The sequence below is a fragment of the Oxyura jamaicensis genome, chromosome 15 (assembly GCF_011077185.1).
Source record: "Oxyura jamaicensis isolate SHBP4307 breed ruddy duck chromosome 15, BPBGC_Ojam_1.0, whole genome shotgun sequence".
NCBI lineage: Eukaryota > Metazoa > Chordata > Aves > Anseriformes > Anatidae > Oxyura > Oxyura jamaicensis.
The window spans coordinates 7,622,676-7,638,769 of NC_048907.1; the positions used below are offsets into that span (position 1 = coordinate 7,622,676).

Below are 16,094 nucleotides of genomic sequence, written 5' to 3' on the forward strand. Positions count from 1 at the left end.
CCCCCCCCCCCCCCGCAGCATCGCCCCACGGCTCCCTGCGAGGTCCCGGGAGGCGCGGTGGACCGCAGGTCACAGCTTACGCTGACACTCATTGACCCAGCCAGGCACAGGCCGCCCGGGAGAATAAAGTAATAAAATAGGATAAAATAAAAGCACAAATAAGATTTTAAAATAAATAAATAAAACAAAGATAAAATAAAAGCAAAAATAATTTTTTAAAATAAAAAAAAAACAAAAAGAATAAAATATAAATAAAACAAAGATAAACAAAAATAAAAAATAATAAAAAATAATATAATAATAAAATAGTGGTGGCCCCCCCCCCCGGCCGCCGCCCCCCCCCCCCCCCCAGAAAGAAGCAGGCGAGGGCAGGTCGGTTTAACACAGCGTCGAGGTTATAAAGGCAGGCGGGCAGCCCCACGGGCATGCTGCCCGGAACAGCACAGCTCGAGATATAAAAGGCGCTTGCTTAAAATCACTTCAAAACCAATTTTTGTATAAGAGGATTAAAAGCAAATTAGATATGAATTCAAAATCAGTGTAGAAATCTTATCAAAGGCAGGATACAGTATTCATTTCGATAGTAAAACCAAGTGTGCCTCACACACCCGACCCCGGGGACGCGTTATGCCAGTAACAGTCAGTACAAAAGGTTATTGCTCTAGCATCTCTCCGTGGAACATGTTTAACAGGAGTGCAGAAAGGAAATACCAAGGGCTGACAGGTCTCGTTAGCAAAGAGAGGAAGGAGAAAGCATACAAAGGGTGGATTTTTTTTTTTTCCCTGGCTTCTTAAACCCCTCCACTTCTCCCCCACCTTGTGACAAGTGCAGGCCCTGGTAGGTGGGAGAGCGTCAGGCCTGCTAAAGGCACGCATGCCCCAGGCACTCGTGTTGGGGATGGGTGATGAAGGCTGGCCCTAACCTCCCTGCTCCTAAAGAAGGGACAGTGCTGCCGCCTCTCTCCGGGGAGCAGCAGGCGAGGGGAGTGGGTGCTGAGGGAGGTGCCTGGCCCCGCACATCACCCTAGGGGCGCTCAGCAGCACGGAGGGATGGCCAGGGCTTGGAGAGGGCAGGGAGTCACAAACTAGGGGAAGAGAAAAAAAACACAGTAATACCTTGATTCCTCTTCAAACAAACAACAAAAATAAGTGGTATCAACTCCTTACAGTGTAATGGAACTGGAGAGACCCTTGCAGGGTCCTGGCTGCCTGTGCTGAGGCTCTTGGTAAGCCAGGTGTACCCACAGCCCCAGGGAGCAGAGGCCGTGTGGTGCTGAGCTCACGAGGTGCCCTCGCTGTGCTACTGCTCGGGCTGCACGCGGGAGCCTCAGAGAGGTGTCAGGACTGCATTGTCTGCCAGCGTCAGGGTGTGCCCAGAGCGCTGACACGGGCTGAAACGTACTGGCTAAGGCTCCTGCTGCTGGGAGGGGGCTGGGGAAAAGCTCCCTGGTGGAGCCCTCGGGCTAAGCTCAGCTGTCAGTCACACCCAGCCGCACACAGGAACGAGGGGACTCGCCTCTCTCTGCTGAGACACAGCAAGGGCATTTCCAGTTTAATGGTCCGTCTCTGGAGCTGCTGCCTCTTGGCAGCAGCAGCAAGCTCTACCACCCACCCCCCACCCGCCCTCTCCCCTGCCTGGGAAGGTTTTGAAATCACAGTAATGTTCAGAGAGACAGAACTGCCCGGGGGGAGGCAGAAAGATGCTTAGCTCCCAGCTAGGACGCCTCTAACAGAAGAGTTTGAGAAAGCAGTTCTGACAGTAGGGCTTGTCGTTCTGTTCTTTGAAGGTTCCTTTGTTGAGCTGCTTGAGGCAGAAGGCACAGACAAAGTGTTCGGGGTGAAATTTCTTGCCCATAGCAGTGATGCAGCGTCCTGTGATGGGCTTCTGGCACCCAGAGCACAGCGAGCCGCGACGCTCATGGTAATGCACCTCGCAGTAGGGCTGCCCGTCGTGCTCGAAGAAGCTGCCATTGATGAATGGTGTGAAACACTCCTGCAGGGGGAGAAAGCACAAGGGGACAGACTCAGTAACAAGCCGGGGGTGTGGGAGGCTCCACAAATCTCCTCCACTCTGTGCCACGGGCTTTCAACATCCTCCTGCTGTCCACAGAGCCAAAGTCTGTCCATTAAGGAGAGTTTCCAAGAAAAGGCTGATGGATAGAGCCACCACAAGCAAGGGAAATAACCACGACCCTTTCCAGCTGGCTTCTCTCACACAAAGAAAATAGGAGTTACCAGATGAGTTCAGCCAGGACGAAGAGGAACACTGCTCCTTCCCTCCAGACAGGAAACTGTCTGCAGAGCACCTTCCCCTTTTTCTCCTAATCTCACTGCGGCTTCCCCACAATAGGAGGCGGAAGGCAGGGACCAACACAGGCTTCCCTACAGCAAAGCCTAATGAACCTGGTGCTAGGTCCAGCTGGGAAAACGAGGCACAATTCCTATTTACAAGTGCTCTCTGGAATGGCTGGCATGACAGAGCCAGTGTATGGCTTTGTGCAGGATGGGGATTCCACCCTGAAATACCTCCACCAAGCATGCATGCATCCCTACTGGAAGAAACCCGTTTTTTTTCTACAGTGCTAACGATTTTGCATAGACGAGGACACACCAGCTGTGTGAGCCGTGTGCTTGTTGGAGCCCAGCACTCATCATTGCCCTCAGTACCAGGCAGCTGAGAGCGTGACAGCAGAACCTGCAGCAGAAGCCCCCATCCTCCCTGCAAGGCCGGGGAGATTTCCCCCTCGTGCAAGTGGTGAATTGAGGTGATGGCCTGGGGGGGAGCTGAGGATCCTGTCCATCACGGACTGAACATGGCAGCAGGAAGGCCCACGGAAGTCAGATCTCCATAACCCTGGTGCTGCTCAGCCCAGGCACCTTCCTCATCCCCTGGGAGGACACAGGGTCACACGCAGCCTGACCTGTGTGCACAGTGTCGGGCATGCAGAGCCACCAGCGGCTCAATGCTCCATCAACAATCACACCACGAACCCGCAGCTCGCGGTTCTGCTGCTGAATCTGGTTTCTTTCCTTTTCTCTCCCACTCTAGGAAAGCCTGGCTTGTATTTGCTCATCTCTTGGGGCCTGTAAGAGTTAATATTTGCGAGGCACTTTGAAAGAGCGCCAAGCATTTAATCTGCAGTATTCCTGTTTATTGTGCCTGCTGCACGGAGCCTGCCACTACTTCGCTGCCTTGCCTGAACAAGGTCAGTCTCATTAGTTTACATTGTCAGATGGAGCATGGGAGGAAGAGCCTCAAAATCTGATTGCTGAGGCAAGTGCTTAGAGAGAAGCTTAGCTTATAATTGTTTAAAGGCCACAGAAAATGTCTCTGTTTATCTGTGAGCTGCTGCAGAAGCCCGTAACTGCAGCTGGGAACAGAAAGAGCAAAGCAGCTAGAAAGTTTCATGTAATCCAGGAGAGGATCAAGAAGGTGCTTGGTGCTGACGTGTTTCTATCTTGTGGGGCTGGCTGTCCTTCATGGACGCCTTCAGTTTGATAAGGGGCCTGCTGGGTGGAAATGAGAGGGGTCACAGAGCAGCCCCAAAGGGCCTTGGGTTTCTTACCCGACAGACAAAACATTCAGGGTGCCACAGGGTGTTCAAGGCAGAAATGTAGTTTTCCAGGATAGCCCGGGCACAGCCTCCACACTTGGGAGCAAACATGTCAAAGTAGTCCTTGCGGCAGTAGGCTTTGCCGTCCTTCTCATGAAATCCTGCCAAAGAAGAACAAAGAGCATCAGCTCCTGACCTTCACCTATGGCCAGCCAAGCTCTGGAGAAACCAGTGCGGCTTGGATCATCCTTCCCGTCCCCTCACGCACAGCAGGCAGCTGTTCCTCATTCTGCTGCCCTTCCTGTCCCATGCGCACACATGCACATGCATACTTTTCCTCTCCAGAGACTGAGAGAGAGAGGAAAAAATTCCTGGTGGGATCCTTTCTGCATAAACAGCTATTTCCCTTGGAACTTCTGCCTTCAGCAGTTCCCGTCATCTCTCAGGCTGGCCCCCAGTAGCAGCTCTGCCTTACACATGTCTGCAGCTCAGGGAGGAGACTGTTGTCCCCTCGTATAAACCAGTAATACCTTCAGGTCCAAAGAAAGCTCCACACTGGGCACAGAAGAAGTGTTCAGGGTGCCATGTTCTGTCCAAAGCCGTCACCACTTTCTGTTCAGAGGAAGAAACAAAGTACAATCACATTAATCATGGGTTCAGCCTGGAGGTGAACAAGGGGGCACGGGGTGGAAGAACACATTAATGTTGGTGCTGACATCTGTGTGCATTAAAATAGACTGTCCTTTGCAGAGCTGAGTCAGTTCTCTCCTGACTCTGGCTCATTCAGGCTTTCCCCACAGCACACTTTTACCCTAAAAGGATCTTACACACAGCTTCCTCCCTTACACAGGGCCCCGTCCAGCTCCCAGGACTAGCACACTGGTGCCTCTTAGTACAGGCTACCAACAGGCAGGAGCTGGGGAATCGTTACCACGATGACAGAGCCATGCTCTGAGGGATTACAGCTTCAGTGAAGGTAAGAGGGACTAACCCAGCTCATTAATTAAGTTCGTTAAGAACTGGACTGGGTCAAGTCGTTTCCCTTTCAGAGCCAGTGCAAAGGAAAAACAGAAGTCCCCAAACAAAGTCTTTCACCCAGGACACATGGGTGGAGTTTTTAAACACCGAGGCCTGCAGCACCTCGTGTCAGGGCTCGTAACCCCCCAGAACTCACATCGAGGATGGGCCCGTTGCAGTAGTAGCAGCGAGGGGAGAAGAGGTTGTGATAGTCCTTCTCGCAGTAGGGCTGCCCATCCCGCTCAAAGAAGTTCCGTGACCCGATCTCCTCCTGGCAGTGGGTGCAGACGAAGTGCTCGGGGTGCCAGGTCTTCCCCATGGCTGTAACTACCTGTTGGGAAGACAGCTTATGAAGGACAACTCTATCTCGCTCTCCCCTCGACCACATGACAAGTTACCAGCTGGAGGTCAGCAAGAATGACAAGATCTACTACTCAAGTGAGCCCTGGACTGGGGTAGCATGAAAACTGAATTACCTATCATCTCAGGAGAGGGCAGTCCCTCAAGGGCAGGGTAGAGGTCACTGGAGGAGCTTACAGCGTACCTAGCCAGTGGATAAATAGAGTACTTCAGTTTCTCCAGCATCTCCAGTCTCTTCAGCCTCACGAAAAGCCCTCCCCGTTACGCCCAGCTGCAGCCCAAACTTCAGCACTGGGGTGGCACCTTCGACCCACCTGCCCAGCGATCGGCTTCTTGCAGGCTCCACAGACGCCCTTGGCAACCGTAGCTACTCCCAGTTTGTTCAGGTCGGACTGGAGACTTCCCAGCATGGTGTCCAGCTGGCTGCCAGGTTTGGGGGTTGTGGATGGCGGGGAGCTGCTGCCGGCTTTCCCCTGCGCCATGAACTGCAGGGAAGAGAAAACAAAGGCTGTAAGGCAGGAGGCGATTCCCTGACCAGGAAAAGGGCTGCTGTCGCTGCCAGCGTCTCTTCTGCAGAGATGGGAGATTGCTAGGAGACAGCTACGCTCGCTGCAGAAGCCGGTAAGAGCCAGGATCAACACACACAAATTGTGCCCATGCAGAGGCCCTGGGATGTGTAACAGCAGAGCTGCGAACTAAGGATCTGCCTTTCCTTCGCTGCACACAGAGCAGAAGTCACTAGCAGACCCCAGCCAGTCAGTACAGCGCTCTCTAAGCCTCTGCCAAAAATCTCCCTTCACCTCATCAGCTCCTGGCCAGCTGACAAAGCAGAGACGCCAGCCGAGGGCCTCTTCCCCTTGACCCCTCTCTGCTCCTGTGCTGCTGCTCACTCTGTCATCCGACAGAGCCCTCTCCTCCCCGCGCTCCATCTTCCTTTCAGCCAAAGCACCTCCGCTCTTCCCTCCCCCCATCCGCACCGTTCCTTGCCGAGTCTCCCTCGCCCCATCAGGTGGCTCTCATCCCACGCCCAAGCCGAGCAAGTGGAAGCAGGAAGGAAACAGTCGGAGTTGCCCGGTGTTTACCTACAGAGAGGGCAGTGCCTCCACGGCAGCAGGCTGCAGCGGAAACACTGCCACGTCTGTTGTTGGAAATGCACACGGGGTGCCGGGGAAGGGGATCGGGGAAGGGGATCGGGGTACTTGTCTCAGAGGCAGGTTCTGGAACTCACAGCACAAGCAGCTCACAAAACCTTCCCAAAGAAGGCCAGGGGAAAAGTTTTACTTTGGTTCCTAACTCGGGAACAAAGTATGTGCGCTCTTGGGACACCAAAGCCCCCTTTGCAGGCAAACTGCAGTAACGAGGTAGAGTTTCTCTCTGCTGACTCTGCACTGTGACACCTACGGCCAGGATCAGAGACCCAACACAAGTCCCTCTGTGAGTTGTTGGTCTGGAGCATGTTTTCTCCTACTGAGGGGACAGATTAAACACAGACATAAAATCTGTGCCTGCAAACACCCCCCCAGCCTGCTGCCATCGCAGCCGGGGATCAGGACATGCTGAAGCACCTCAGAGCCGTGGCAGAACCATCCCTTCCAGCCCAGGAGGAGCTCTGCTCCTCACCCTGCTCACGCTTGTAGTCAGCCAGTTAACTCAGTGGCAAACCCCAGTTTCCACTTGTTTGCACAAAAATTCTCAGGCCATACATACTTCTAGCTTCCCAGTGGAGCCCAGTGCACAACCTGTCCCCTCCCAGCCACCCCGTGGCCCCCGGCAGCAGAGCCCAGCCCCAGCGCCCGGAGCCCTCTGCCTCCAGCCGCTGGTGGCTGCCGAGCGGTGACCGCGACTGCCCCAGAGCTCAGCACCGCGGGGAGACTTCCCCAGGAGACAGACACAGGCCTCTGCACAACCTGGGGACAGAGTCCTGGGACAAAGCCAGGGCTTCCTGCACGGCACAGCGGGAGGAAAAGGGCTGGGCGGAGCAGGATCACATCCTCCCTCCCTCACTAGCCAGGGGCTTGTGGCCACCAGGCAGGGCAGACACAGAGATAAGTGGTAAATACCACTCGGAGAGGAAGGAGATGAATTCAACATGGAGCAACACCCTCGCCTGGGGCGCTCTAGAAGCCACAGGTGACCCCAGTGCAGGCACAATGACCTGGGGACACCACAGCATCTACCTGGCCTGGGGATCCAGCTCACAGACGAGTTGCTACTGAGGAAGGCTTGCTTCAACCTCCTGTTCCCAGTGCCTGCTGTTTAAGGGGACAGCCAGCACCGCAGCCACACAAATCTGTCATGCAGAGGCCTTCAAATTCCCACCCTGCACCCACGAGACCTGCCATCACTCACATTCAGCTAAGAGCTCGAGAAGCAACACACCAGACTCTACAAAAAGCTACTTTCCCCACGCCGGGAGCTGCCCGTGCACCCCCCAGAAGGGCACGCCATGCAAAGAGCAAAGAGGCCCTGCCTTCTCGGGGCTGCGGGGGCCCAGGGGTCCCGTAGCAGCCAGCAGACTGGCACTGCCAATGAGGGCAGGAGCAGAGGTCACCTGCAAAGCACCACAGGTCACGATGCAGAGGTTTGCTCGCAGCTCAGACCTGGACAAACCCCGCGGCACACCGCTGCGCTGCTCACATGCATTAAGACTTCCCCACGTCCTGGAGCCGCAGCCCTTCCCTGGCAGGGGGTGCAGAGCGCAGCCCTTGACCCCACCATCTCCTCCCCCAAACCCCTCGCACTGTGGGCAGCTAGCCGCATGGACCAACACAGGAAGGGTTGAGATTTTGGTGTCTTTTTTCATCCCTCTCCCTACTTCTAGGAGAATTCTGGCAGGGAGAGCTGAGCCTTAGTTTCAGAGCCGCCTTTTTCATCTCAGAGGGAAATAAAGCCAACGTGATCCCTGCTGCACAAAGGGCAGGCAGGAAGCACACGCACCCCAGCGATTACTGCACAGCCGTGCCCTTCGCAGCGCCAGACAGGCACAGCTGGGATTGATTTGTTATTACCAACAGCTCTGCTCTCCTACCACAGTTCAGCACCAGCCTTTGCCTGAACATCTACTGGGCTACCAAGCTGGGAGCAGTGGTTCGACCGGACAAGATTCTGCTGAAAAGGAAAAGAAAACAAACAGAAAAGATAGGCCTGCCTGCATCTGTGGGAAGAAAGCCTCATCTTCAGTCTGACAGCCAACAGAAACAACTGTCCTGGTGCTAGGGGTCCAAGGCTGGGGAGAGGAGTGCCCAGGGTCTTCAGAAGGAGGGGTGCCCCCAACAGAAAGCTCCTGATAATCATCAGCAGAAGTCTCCCACTGGAAGAGAGGCTGGGGAGCCACGCTGAAGGAAGAGGAGGAGACTGGACGAGGAGCTGAGGTAGATGGTGGGTGGGAAGGCTGAGGTGGGAGAGGGAGGAGAGGTACGGGGCCAGGGACACGAGGGAGAGCAGCGTTAGCAGGGGCTGTCTTTGCAGCTTCTTTGGAAGGCTGGAGCGGAGGAGAGGCTGAAACAGAGACCGTCCTCCTTGGGGGGTGCGGGGACTCTGGAGGGAAAACCACCTAGAAAGACACGGAGGAAGAAGAGAAGTGAATAAATCCAAAGAGGAACCAACAAACACCTCCTGCACCAGGAAGGCTGGGAGCACAGACCAGACGATAACCCAGTCTTTACTGCCCACTTCTCTCCCCCTTCCTCTTCTGAACCTCCTTGGGTTTGCACCTGAGCACGAACAGGACATCAGCCTCACTGCCACAGCCACACAAGTGGCTAAGAACAGAGGCTGCTGGTTTTTACCTTCTTTATCTAAGGGGAAAAAGCAGCAAAAAAGCAAGGGACAAGGAACTAGAAAACTTGTTTCTCTGCATCGCTCTGAGGAGGAGCACCATGTCCCACCCAGAACTTCCTGCAGAGGCAGGAAACAAAGCTTGCCTCTATGCCAGGCCTCCCAACATGGCTCTCAAATAATCCCCACGTGGATATTTGATATGCGACAGCAGCAGACCCAAACAGATACTGTTACCAGGGCCCTCAGATACTGCTCCAGTTCTTAACCAGAAAGAACTAGGACCCACGAGCCAGTTCCCTTTTCAGGTCAGGCAAGGGTGAGCAGGAGTTAGTTCTTCATTTTGTCTTGCTTAGGACACTCAGACTGAATCTGCACTTCCATACCATGCTGTCTGGACAGAGGGACATGCTGGCATTTCCCCAGACACGCCCCTCCTTTCTACCTTCTCTACTTGCTGTCCACCATTCTGCTCTTCTCCCTGGGGGCTGGCAGTGATAACGACCCCCTCTGTCAGCCAGTCATCCTGGCTTTTCCACTCCTCGTGTTCCCCCTCCTTGGTGATGCCCAGTCTGTCCTGCAGCTCTTCAATCAAGCGATCCTGGGACTCTGACTTGTGAAATATCGCAGGACCTAGCTTACGCCTTGGAGACAGGTCCCGACTCATCGGATGTACATTGGAGGTCTCTTTTGTCCTCTTGATTAAAGACTTAATCTAAATGACAAAGGTAACAGTATCAGCAGAGAAGGGCAAGGTAAGGGCAAGCCTCAAGATGCAACAGCACAAACTCAGGCTATTAGTGACAACTGTGAGCAGAGCAGGAAGAGTGATGACATTTATTCCACAATGCCAAAACTCCTTTTGGCACAGCCCAGAACAGTGACTCAGTGCAAGGAAAAACCCCGTAAGGATAATCACTGCAGCCAAAAATAACTATCTAGAAAAGGAAGGGAAAGATTACCCAGCAGGAAGCCAAGATAGGAGGTGCAGCACGACCGCTCCGCCGAGCATTAAAGAAACCTCGGCATCGCAAGGACACACTGCAGCCTCTCTGTCTGCCCTTTACAGGGAGAAGACTCTCGGTCAGAGATGGCTGGTGCACAAAGCGCACTTCCAGGGCTGGAAGGAACACTGACGGGTCTGGCAACAAGACCTAAAAAGGCTCAGCAGAGTAGAGGAGCTGCCATCCCAAGTCGGGAACATCCTCCAGGGGCGTGAAACAGCCCTTCAACTCCTCAGAAGCCATTTGCCTTACTCCAGTTAGGGAATAAAGCTCCCCTTCGCAGGGCAGTCCCTACAGCCCGCCATGCTCTGTCCTGCTCACCGGCATGCAGAGGCCACAGGACAGAGCAGGGGACTTGACATGTCCGTGACATGCAGCTGTCAGTAACGCTGCTCGGCACCGCATGCTGTTAGTGCGGGCGAGCCCAGGCGCTCTCACACCACACACAAACGTTAGTGAGCCCTCAGGTCAGGCCTGGACTCATCCTGCTCCCGCATTCCTTCGGTGCCTGCCTGGCCTGATGCTGAGATCCTCTCGATGGGTGGTTTGGAGACATGCAGCTGATCCCATTCGGCTTTCCAAACGTTTTCAGGAGGTTCGGGAGCAACTGCAGAGCTTGTGAACTGCTCATTTTCCTGCTCTCCTCTGGCTTTGGTCATGTTAGCAGCTCCTGCCTTCCTAGGAGTTCTCTCTCTGCCCTGCCTCTTCTGGCCCAGATCAGGACAGCCATCTGCTTGGATTTCACGTGGTACTTCAGCTTTTAGCTCCTGTCCTTGCTCCACAACGAATCCCAACTGTTTTTTAGTGTCTGGGAAGATGTCCCGCCGATCCAGGGCTGTGACAGAAGGTTCACACACAGGACTCAAAACCCTGTCATGCTTTGCGTGTACTTCTGGCAGATGCTCGGCCAGCTCCAGGGCCCAGAGCTCATCTAAAGCTGTTTCCGCACTTCTGCCCTCAGAAGGAAGGGCTGGATTATCCCTGAATGCTCCCTGCTGGCCCGGGTCTTTAGATATCTGCCCGTTCCCTTGACCAGTATTTGAAATTGGGACACTTGAGATTTTGGGGTCCTTTTTCTCACTCTCCTTTGCCAACGCTAGGCCTTGTGCCTCCACCTCAGCAGACCTACACAGAAGCTCCACACTGGAAGCTGGCACGGCCTGGGAAGCCTTTCTAGAAGAGTCGGGCTTTCTGCTCAGCCTAACCAAGCCTGCAGAGGTCAACTGCTCCCCACGAGCAGCAGAAGAGACACGCGGAGGGGGCACGGGGACCATTTGTGGCAAAGAAGGCACGCGTGGAGGAGCAGTAGAATGCCCTGAAGCAGGCAGAGCTACAACGTGACTGCCTTCCCCAGTGCGGAGGACTGCTGAGGGGGCAGATGATGGTGCTGCCAAGTCCCCGCTGTGACTCGCAGGAAGACGTTTGGAAGAGGAAAGCACTGTTAAGCTGTGATGAGAGTCGCTGGAGTCTGCGTCTGCTGAGCTGGGAACCAGTTCTGGGGAGGGCTCAGAAATCAGAGAGAGAGTGGAACTAGTCTGCAAGAAAGGAGACAGAAGGAACAAGGAGAAAAAACATAGAAGAAAGAGAAAAAATAAGCATGGTGTACAGCATTGTAACTACTGTGACCTCCAAATCAAAGAGCCATGGCGATCCAGAGTCTTACATCAGAGAATGAGGAATGAGAACGAGGTATCAAAGAGCAGAACTAATGTGACAGCGTGCTGATCTCTGCATGAGATCACACGATACGAAGCTCTACAGCCATCAAGATCCTTTTTCTATGCTGCCCTCCTAAGCAACACCTCGTGTTCACCTACAGCTGTGACGTTGGCATGCGACAGCTGCTGGGAAGCCAGCAACAAACCCAGGAATGTCTGGACTGTGAGTAAAGGTCACATTAGCAACTTACAGACAGACAGCCATGTAGATTTTACATTTTGAAGTTGAAAAAAAAGCAATCAATGAATAGAACAAACCCTGACATTCTTCTTCTTGATACACTAACAGCGTGCTGCAGTTGGTTACGTTCATGGCAATGAAAACAAAGCTTCGGGGCAAGCACAGCAAGAACAGATGACATGGGCTTTGTTCTACCCACATCATTAATCTCACCTTGGACGTGACACACGCTGAATCTCAACAAGCCTGGCAGTCGCTCTATGCCCTTCCAAACTCTGCTTTGATTGTGGCCTAAGGGAACAGGCTAATCTAGCCATCTCCACATTTACATTGTAACAGTAAAATCAGTATTCATCAGTATTAATTTTAATCCAAAATACACTCTAACGAGAGCAACTGATACCAAGTTTTTGGTTCTCCTTGACTAGAGGGAGTTTTAAAAACAACAGATCACAGATCCTCCTTTCCCTGTTTCCAGTGGCTCCTGGCTGTGCTCTAGGAGACAAGTTGGCATTTCTCCTTTTCCTTACAGAAAGGCAATCAGAACAGCGGGTTAGCCAGGCCAACTTCAGGTCAATGCTGTCCCTGCCAGGTTTAAAAACATAAGAATTCCCACATCTGACAGCTATCAAGAGCTGCTCTGATTCTTTGCCATGCTTTCCAAAGAAGCTTTAAGAAGTTAGATGCTCACGTTCTAATGTAGCAGGGCACATAACTTTCTAAGCCCGTGCACAGTATCTCAGTCCTTACTTACCTTTCTGGGACACTTGCCACAAATTGAAGGCTAAAATCAACCAGAACATGCACAAAATCTGCCAGAAGTTGGCAAAGACGTATACCTTCAGCTGGCCTACGCAGCTACCATCCCAAGGGGTCAGGAGATGGCAAGCACACAAATCTGTGAAGTCACAGCGGTAGCACTACAGGGAGACCACTGGGAAGGCAGTAGGGGACCACAATTCATTGCAGGTTGCTCCTCATTTCAGGGAGCATGGCAAAATAAGAACTAGCAAGTACATTCCTCAGTTAAAATAACAAGTTTGCCAATATTGCCCTCCCCTGTATTTATACCCCCCAGATGTACCCATAAAAGCAACCAGTTTTTATACTAAGGTTCATATTTACTCAGTTTCTAGACTTTCTAAAATTAAAGCCGGTCATTTTGACAGCAAGACTGTCATTTTGCTCAAAAGCAAGTATTCCCAGCCTATTAAAAACACACTAGCTCCAAATTCAGAGCAAGGTTGCACACACAGCAGTTCACAGCTAAAGGCAAGCACCTCACCACGCAGCAAGCAGGCATCGTATTACACAGGAATGGCAGAGGCTGAAAAACCAAGTGCATTAAGTAATCTCCACGGCCGCTGATGAGCTAGATAACCCAAAATCAAATGGATTCTGTAAGCAAAGAGAACGAGCAACTCATTAAAGTGAGAAAAATGATGATAAAATGTACCAGTCTGTAACAGCAGCTTTTACCCTGGGGTATGAGGGAAATTAAACATCAGTGCTGCCACCTCTCCCACCCCCATCTGCTGGAACTTGCAGTTGTACCAGCTCCAGCTGGTTGCATGCTGGACTCGGTTTTTCTGTCCTATTTCTTGCAGCCCCACACAGGTCTGGCACTCGAACAACAGCCTTTCATCTTTCACTTTTAGGAAAGACTCCACTTCTCTCCCATCCTGCCACTGGAACAGACCAGAAGTCCATTTTTACACACAAGCTAACACCACTAGTTGGCACAAACAAGGGAGGTAAAAACAAACAAAAAGGACTGAAGGGAAAATGAAGCAACAAGGAGAACAGGAAGAAGGAGAGCAGCTGTTAAAAACAGCCAGGGACAATATTAACAAGAGAGAAGTGATCACAGAAACCATGTTGCTGGTGCTTTAGGGGAAGAACATTTATATACAGATGAGACAAAAATCCTAACACTGAGTTTATAGAGCTCAAATCTTCAAATTTTGCTGCATTTCAGTTTGTTCTCAAAGTCCAACCAGAAACTAAGCCAGGAAGGAAGGCAGCATTACGGAAAGCAGCTAGGCTGTCATGCAGTTTTAATGGAGTTACACAAAGAATCTCAGGCCTTTTCCCAAGGCTGCAAAGCATTTGAACAGCCACACTCAGAAACGTCTCCTCTTTGTATCTTGAAAAAAAAAAAGTCTACGCTGGGCAAGGATATTCCCAGTTGCCAAGAGCTCACCAAGGAGCAAAAGGCTTGTGGCACCAACCACACCCTGAGCTTGTTTCTGAGCCCTGATAAAAACAGCAGGGGCACGAGGCCCTGGCACTCCCACAGCATGTAGAAGGAGCAAGGCAAGGTATGCTGCCAGCAGCACAGGTGGAAACTCTCCAGCCTCCCAACTGTGCCATTTTGCAAACAGATTGAACACACAGCCGTGGATATCCTGCACTCTACCCCAGGACCTAATACGGAGAAAAAAAGCAACAGGAAGGTGTCGGTGTTTGCAGTTGACTAAATACAAACTCCACTAAGTCCAGAGCAAACAGTGAGTAACTCCTTGATTCTCAGTAAATCATGTACATGAGTCACAGACCACAGACTGAATTAAATCCCAGCAAGTACAGGGCAAGTAAAGTCCCGTGGAGCATGCAGGCTCGCTGCTGGGTTCTGAGCTCACACGCGTGGTCAAAACTCCAGGTATTGTAGGGATCTCCATGAAATCCACAGCACACTTTGGAAGCACTCACACGAACGTGGCACAGAGGGAGCGACCACCACAGATAACCACAGCAAAGCTGTGTCTGAACGCCCTGTTTACTTGTCACAAAGTGTTGCTCAGCTCTGTCTGCCTCACACCTAAACTCACCGTAGGAGGAGATGGAGTTCAGCACAGGCAAGAAACACCAAGCATCAGCAGGTTCTGCCATGTGAGTTAGGGACTTGCTTAGGATTACAAAGCAAACTCACACGTGCATGTCAGAAAGGCACACCCAATAATGGCAACATACAGAATGTGTTAGGTATTTGCTTCTTCACCTCAGAATAAATTCAAGTGAATAATTCAGCAAGGCTTTAAGTGAACCAGCTGAAAGTAGAAAGCAAGAGCGCTTTTTGCTATGGTTGTGGGTAAATGAAATAGCATGAAAATAAACGCTACAGTTAATCACCTAGTGTCAGAATGACAGCATACCTCTATGAATAAGAAGTATCTGCGTTTATAAATCATCCAAGGACGTATGCTAAAAACTTCATCAAGATGACCACGGACAAGTTACTCCCCTGCTTGTCCTATTATGGGATTGTCTATGTGCTACTCACAACTGAAGCACTGGTAGCAGTTCCTTTCCAATGCAACTGGTTGACTTGTAAACACGATTCTGAATACTGTTTGTCATCCTCCACTCCCAGAAAGCTCATTCTTTAACCCTATTTTGACCTGAATAAGTGCTATTGTTTTAAGATGGAATCCTATGAAGTCTCCGACTGATGCAAAGGCTCCAGTGTTCATATCACATGCCATTAAGCCCCTAACACACCCTCCTCAGGGAAAGCACATCAGGGTATAAAAATGCATTCCAGAGGGGGCCATCTCGTAGAACAGGAGAGCCCGGTCTCTGTCAATAAGCAGACCAGTGTCCCATGCTCCCCTACTTCTTGTTAAGTTGCAGCACAGCAAAATAATTCACCCTGCACTGAGCAGCAACTGAGCTCATTATCTTTGCCAAACACAGACAAACTGCAGGATGGAAGGAAAAACAGACCCCAGAACTGCCTTACCCATGCCAGTGATGAGAATTTATAGAAGTCAAGAACCTACAGCAGCACACAAAGTGCAAACACCCCCAGAGGAACCTTCCCCAAGTAAGGATGAGAGGTAAAGAGGCCATTTGGGAGACCCAATAAGGTCAGCAGACGCAGCCAACAGGCAAGACAGTCTAGACACGGGGAGGGTCAAGATGAAACATAAGTTGTGAAGATAGGGCACCTTAAAGTCAGAGAGGGAGGCCATCAGCTCATCCAGTTCTCGTGTAGCTGAAGAAGCAGATATACGGGTCTGCTGTTGGCTGGCAGTGACACGCTGGGGGCTGCTCACCTCTCCTTGGCTCACAGTGATTGCAGGGCTGACAAGAAAAAAGAGTACATTTAGGTACAGGGGAGCCCTCCTGGACTGAAAGTCCCACTGTCCCCCAAAACAAGCACAGCACAGCAAGTTTCATCAGCACAGCCCACCCTGGCCAGCCCTCCCCCAAGATCCAACATCCACACCACACACAGGTCTTCTCTCTGCCACATCTAACATGAGTGTACACGCACATACACCCTAGCCATGAAGGCATGGACTACGACCAAACATTTCTTTCACCAGACAGTGGGTATTTGTGACCAGCTGCACGTCCAAGTTCAACATGCCACTAGTGACATGACGTGTTATTTTTTCCATCCAGGAAGAGATGCAGTAGATAGAAGAGCACAAGCATCCTCACGTGCCTGTTGAATTTCCCACCTTCGGACAAATCC

At 51.8% G+C, this 16,094-nt stretch overlaps 1 protein-coding gene across 5 annotated transcripts in view; it reads right to left on the reverse strand.

Annotated features, from left to right (window-relative positions):
* Positions 1 to 1,114: 1,114 nt before the first annotated feature.
* PXN (paxillin) overlaps positions 1,115 to 16,094 on the reverse strand; it is a 42,735-nt gene continuing 27,755 nt past the window's right edge. Inside the window, exons 6-15 of one of the 5 annotated variants that reach the window (XM_035340695.1) lie at positions 15,562 to 15,697; positions 10,225 to 11,247; positions 9,154 to 9,423; positions 8,080 to 8,484; positions 7,402 to 7,482; positions 5,246 to 5,416; positions 4,729 to 4,902; positions 4,085 to 4,166; positions 3,567 to 3,715; positions 1,115 to 1,993 (exon numbers count right to left, since the gene is read on the reverse strand). In XM_035340695.1, coding sequence (XP_035196586.1) covers positions 1,727 to 1,993; positions 3,567 to 3,715; positions 4,085 to 4,166; positions 4,729 to 4,902; positions 5,246 to 5,416; positions 7,402 to 7,482; positions 8,080 to 8,484; positions 9,154 to 9,423; positions 10,225 to 11,247; positions 15,562 to 15,697 — 2,758 coding nt within the window. In that variant the 3' untranslated portion in view covers positions 1,115 to 1,726. Of the gene's footprint in view, positions 1,994 to 3,566; positions 3,716 to 4,084; positions 4,167 to 4,728; positions 4,903 to 5,047; positions 5,116 to 5,241; positions 5,417 to 7,401; positions 7,483 to 8,079; positions 8,485 to 9,153; positions 9,424 to 10,224; positions 11,248 to 15,561; positions 15,698 to 16,094 lie in introns of those variants that run through there. The other 4 variants (XM_035340694.1, XM_035340696.1, XM_035340697.1 and 1 more) reach the window with 4 other exon arrangements.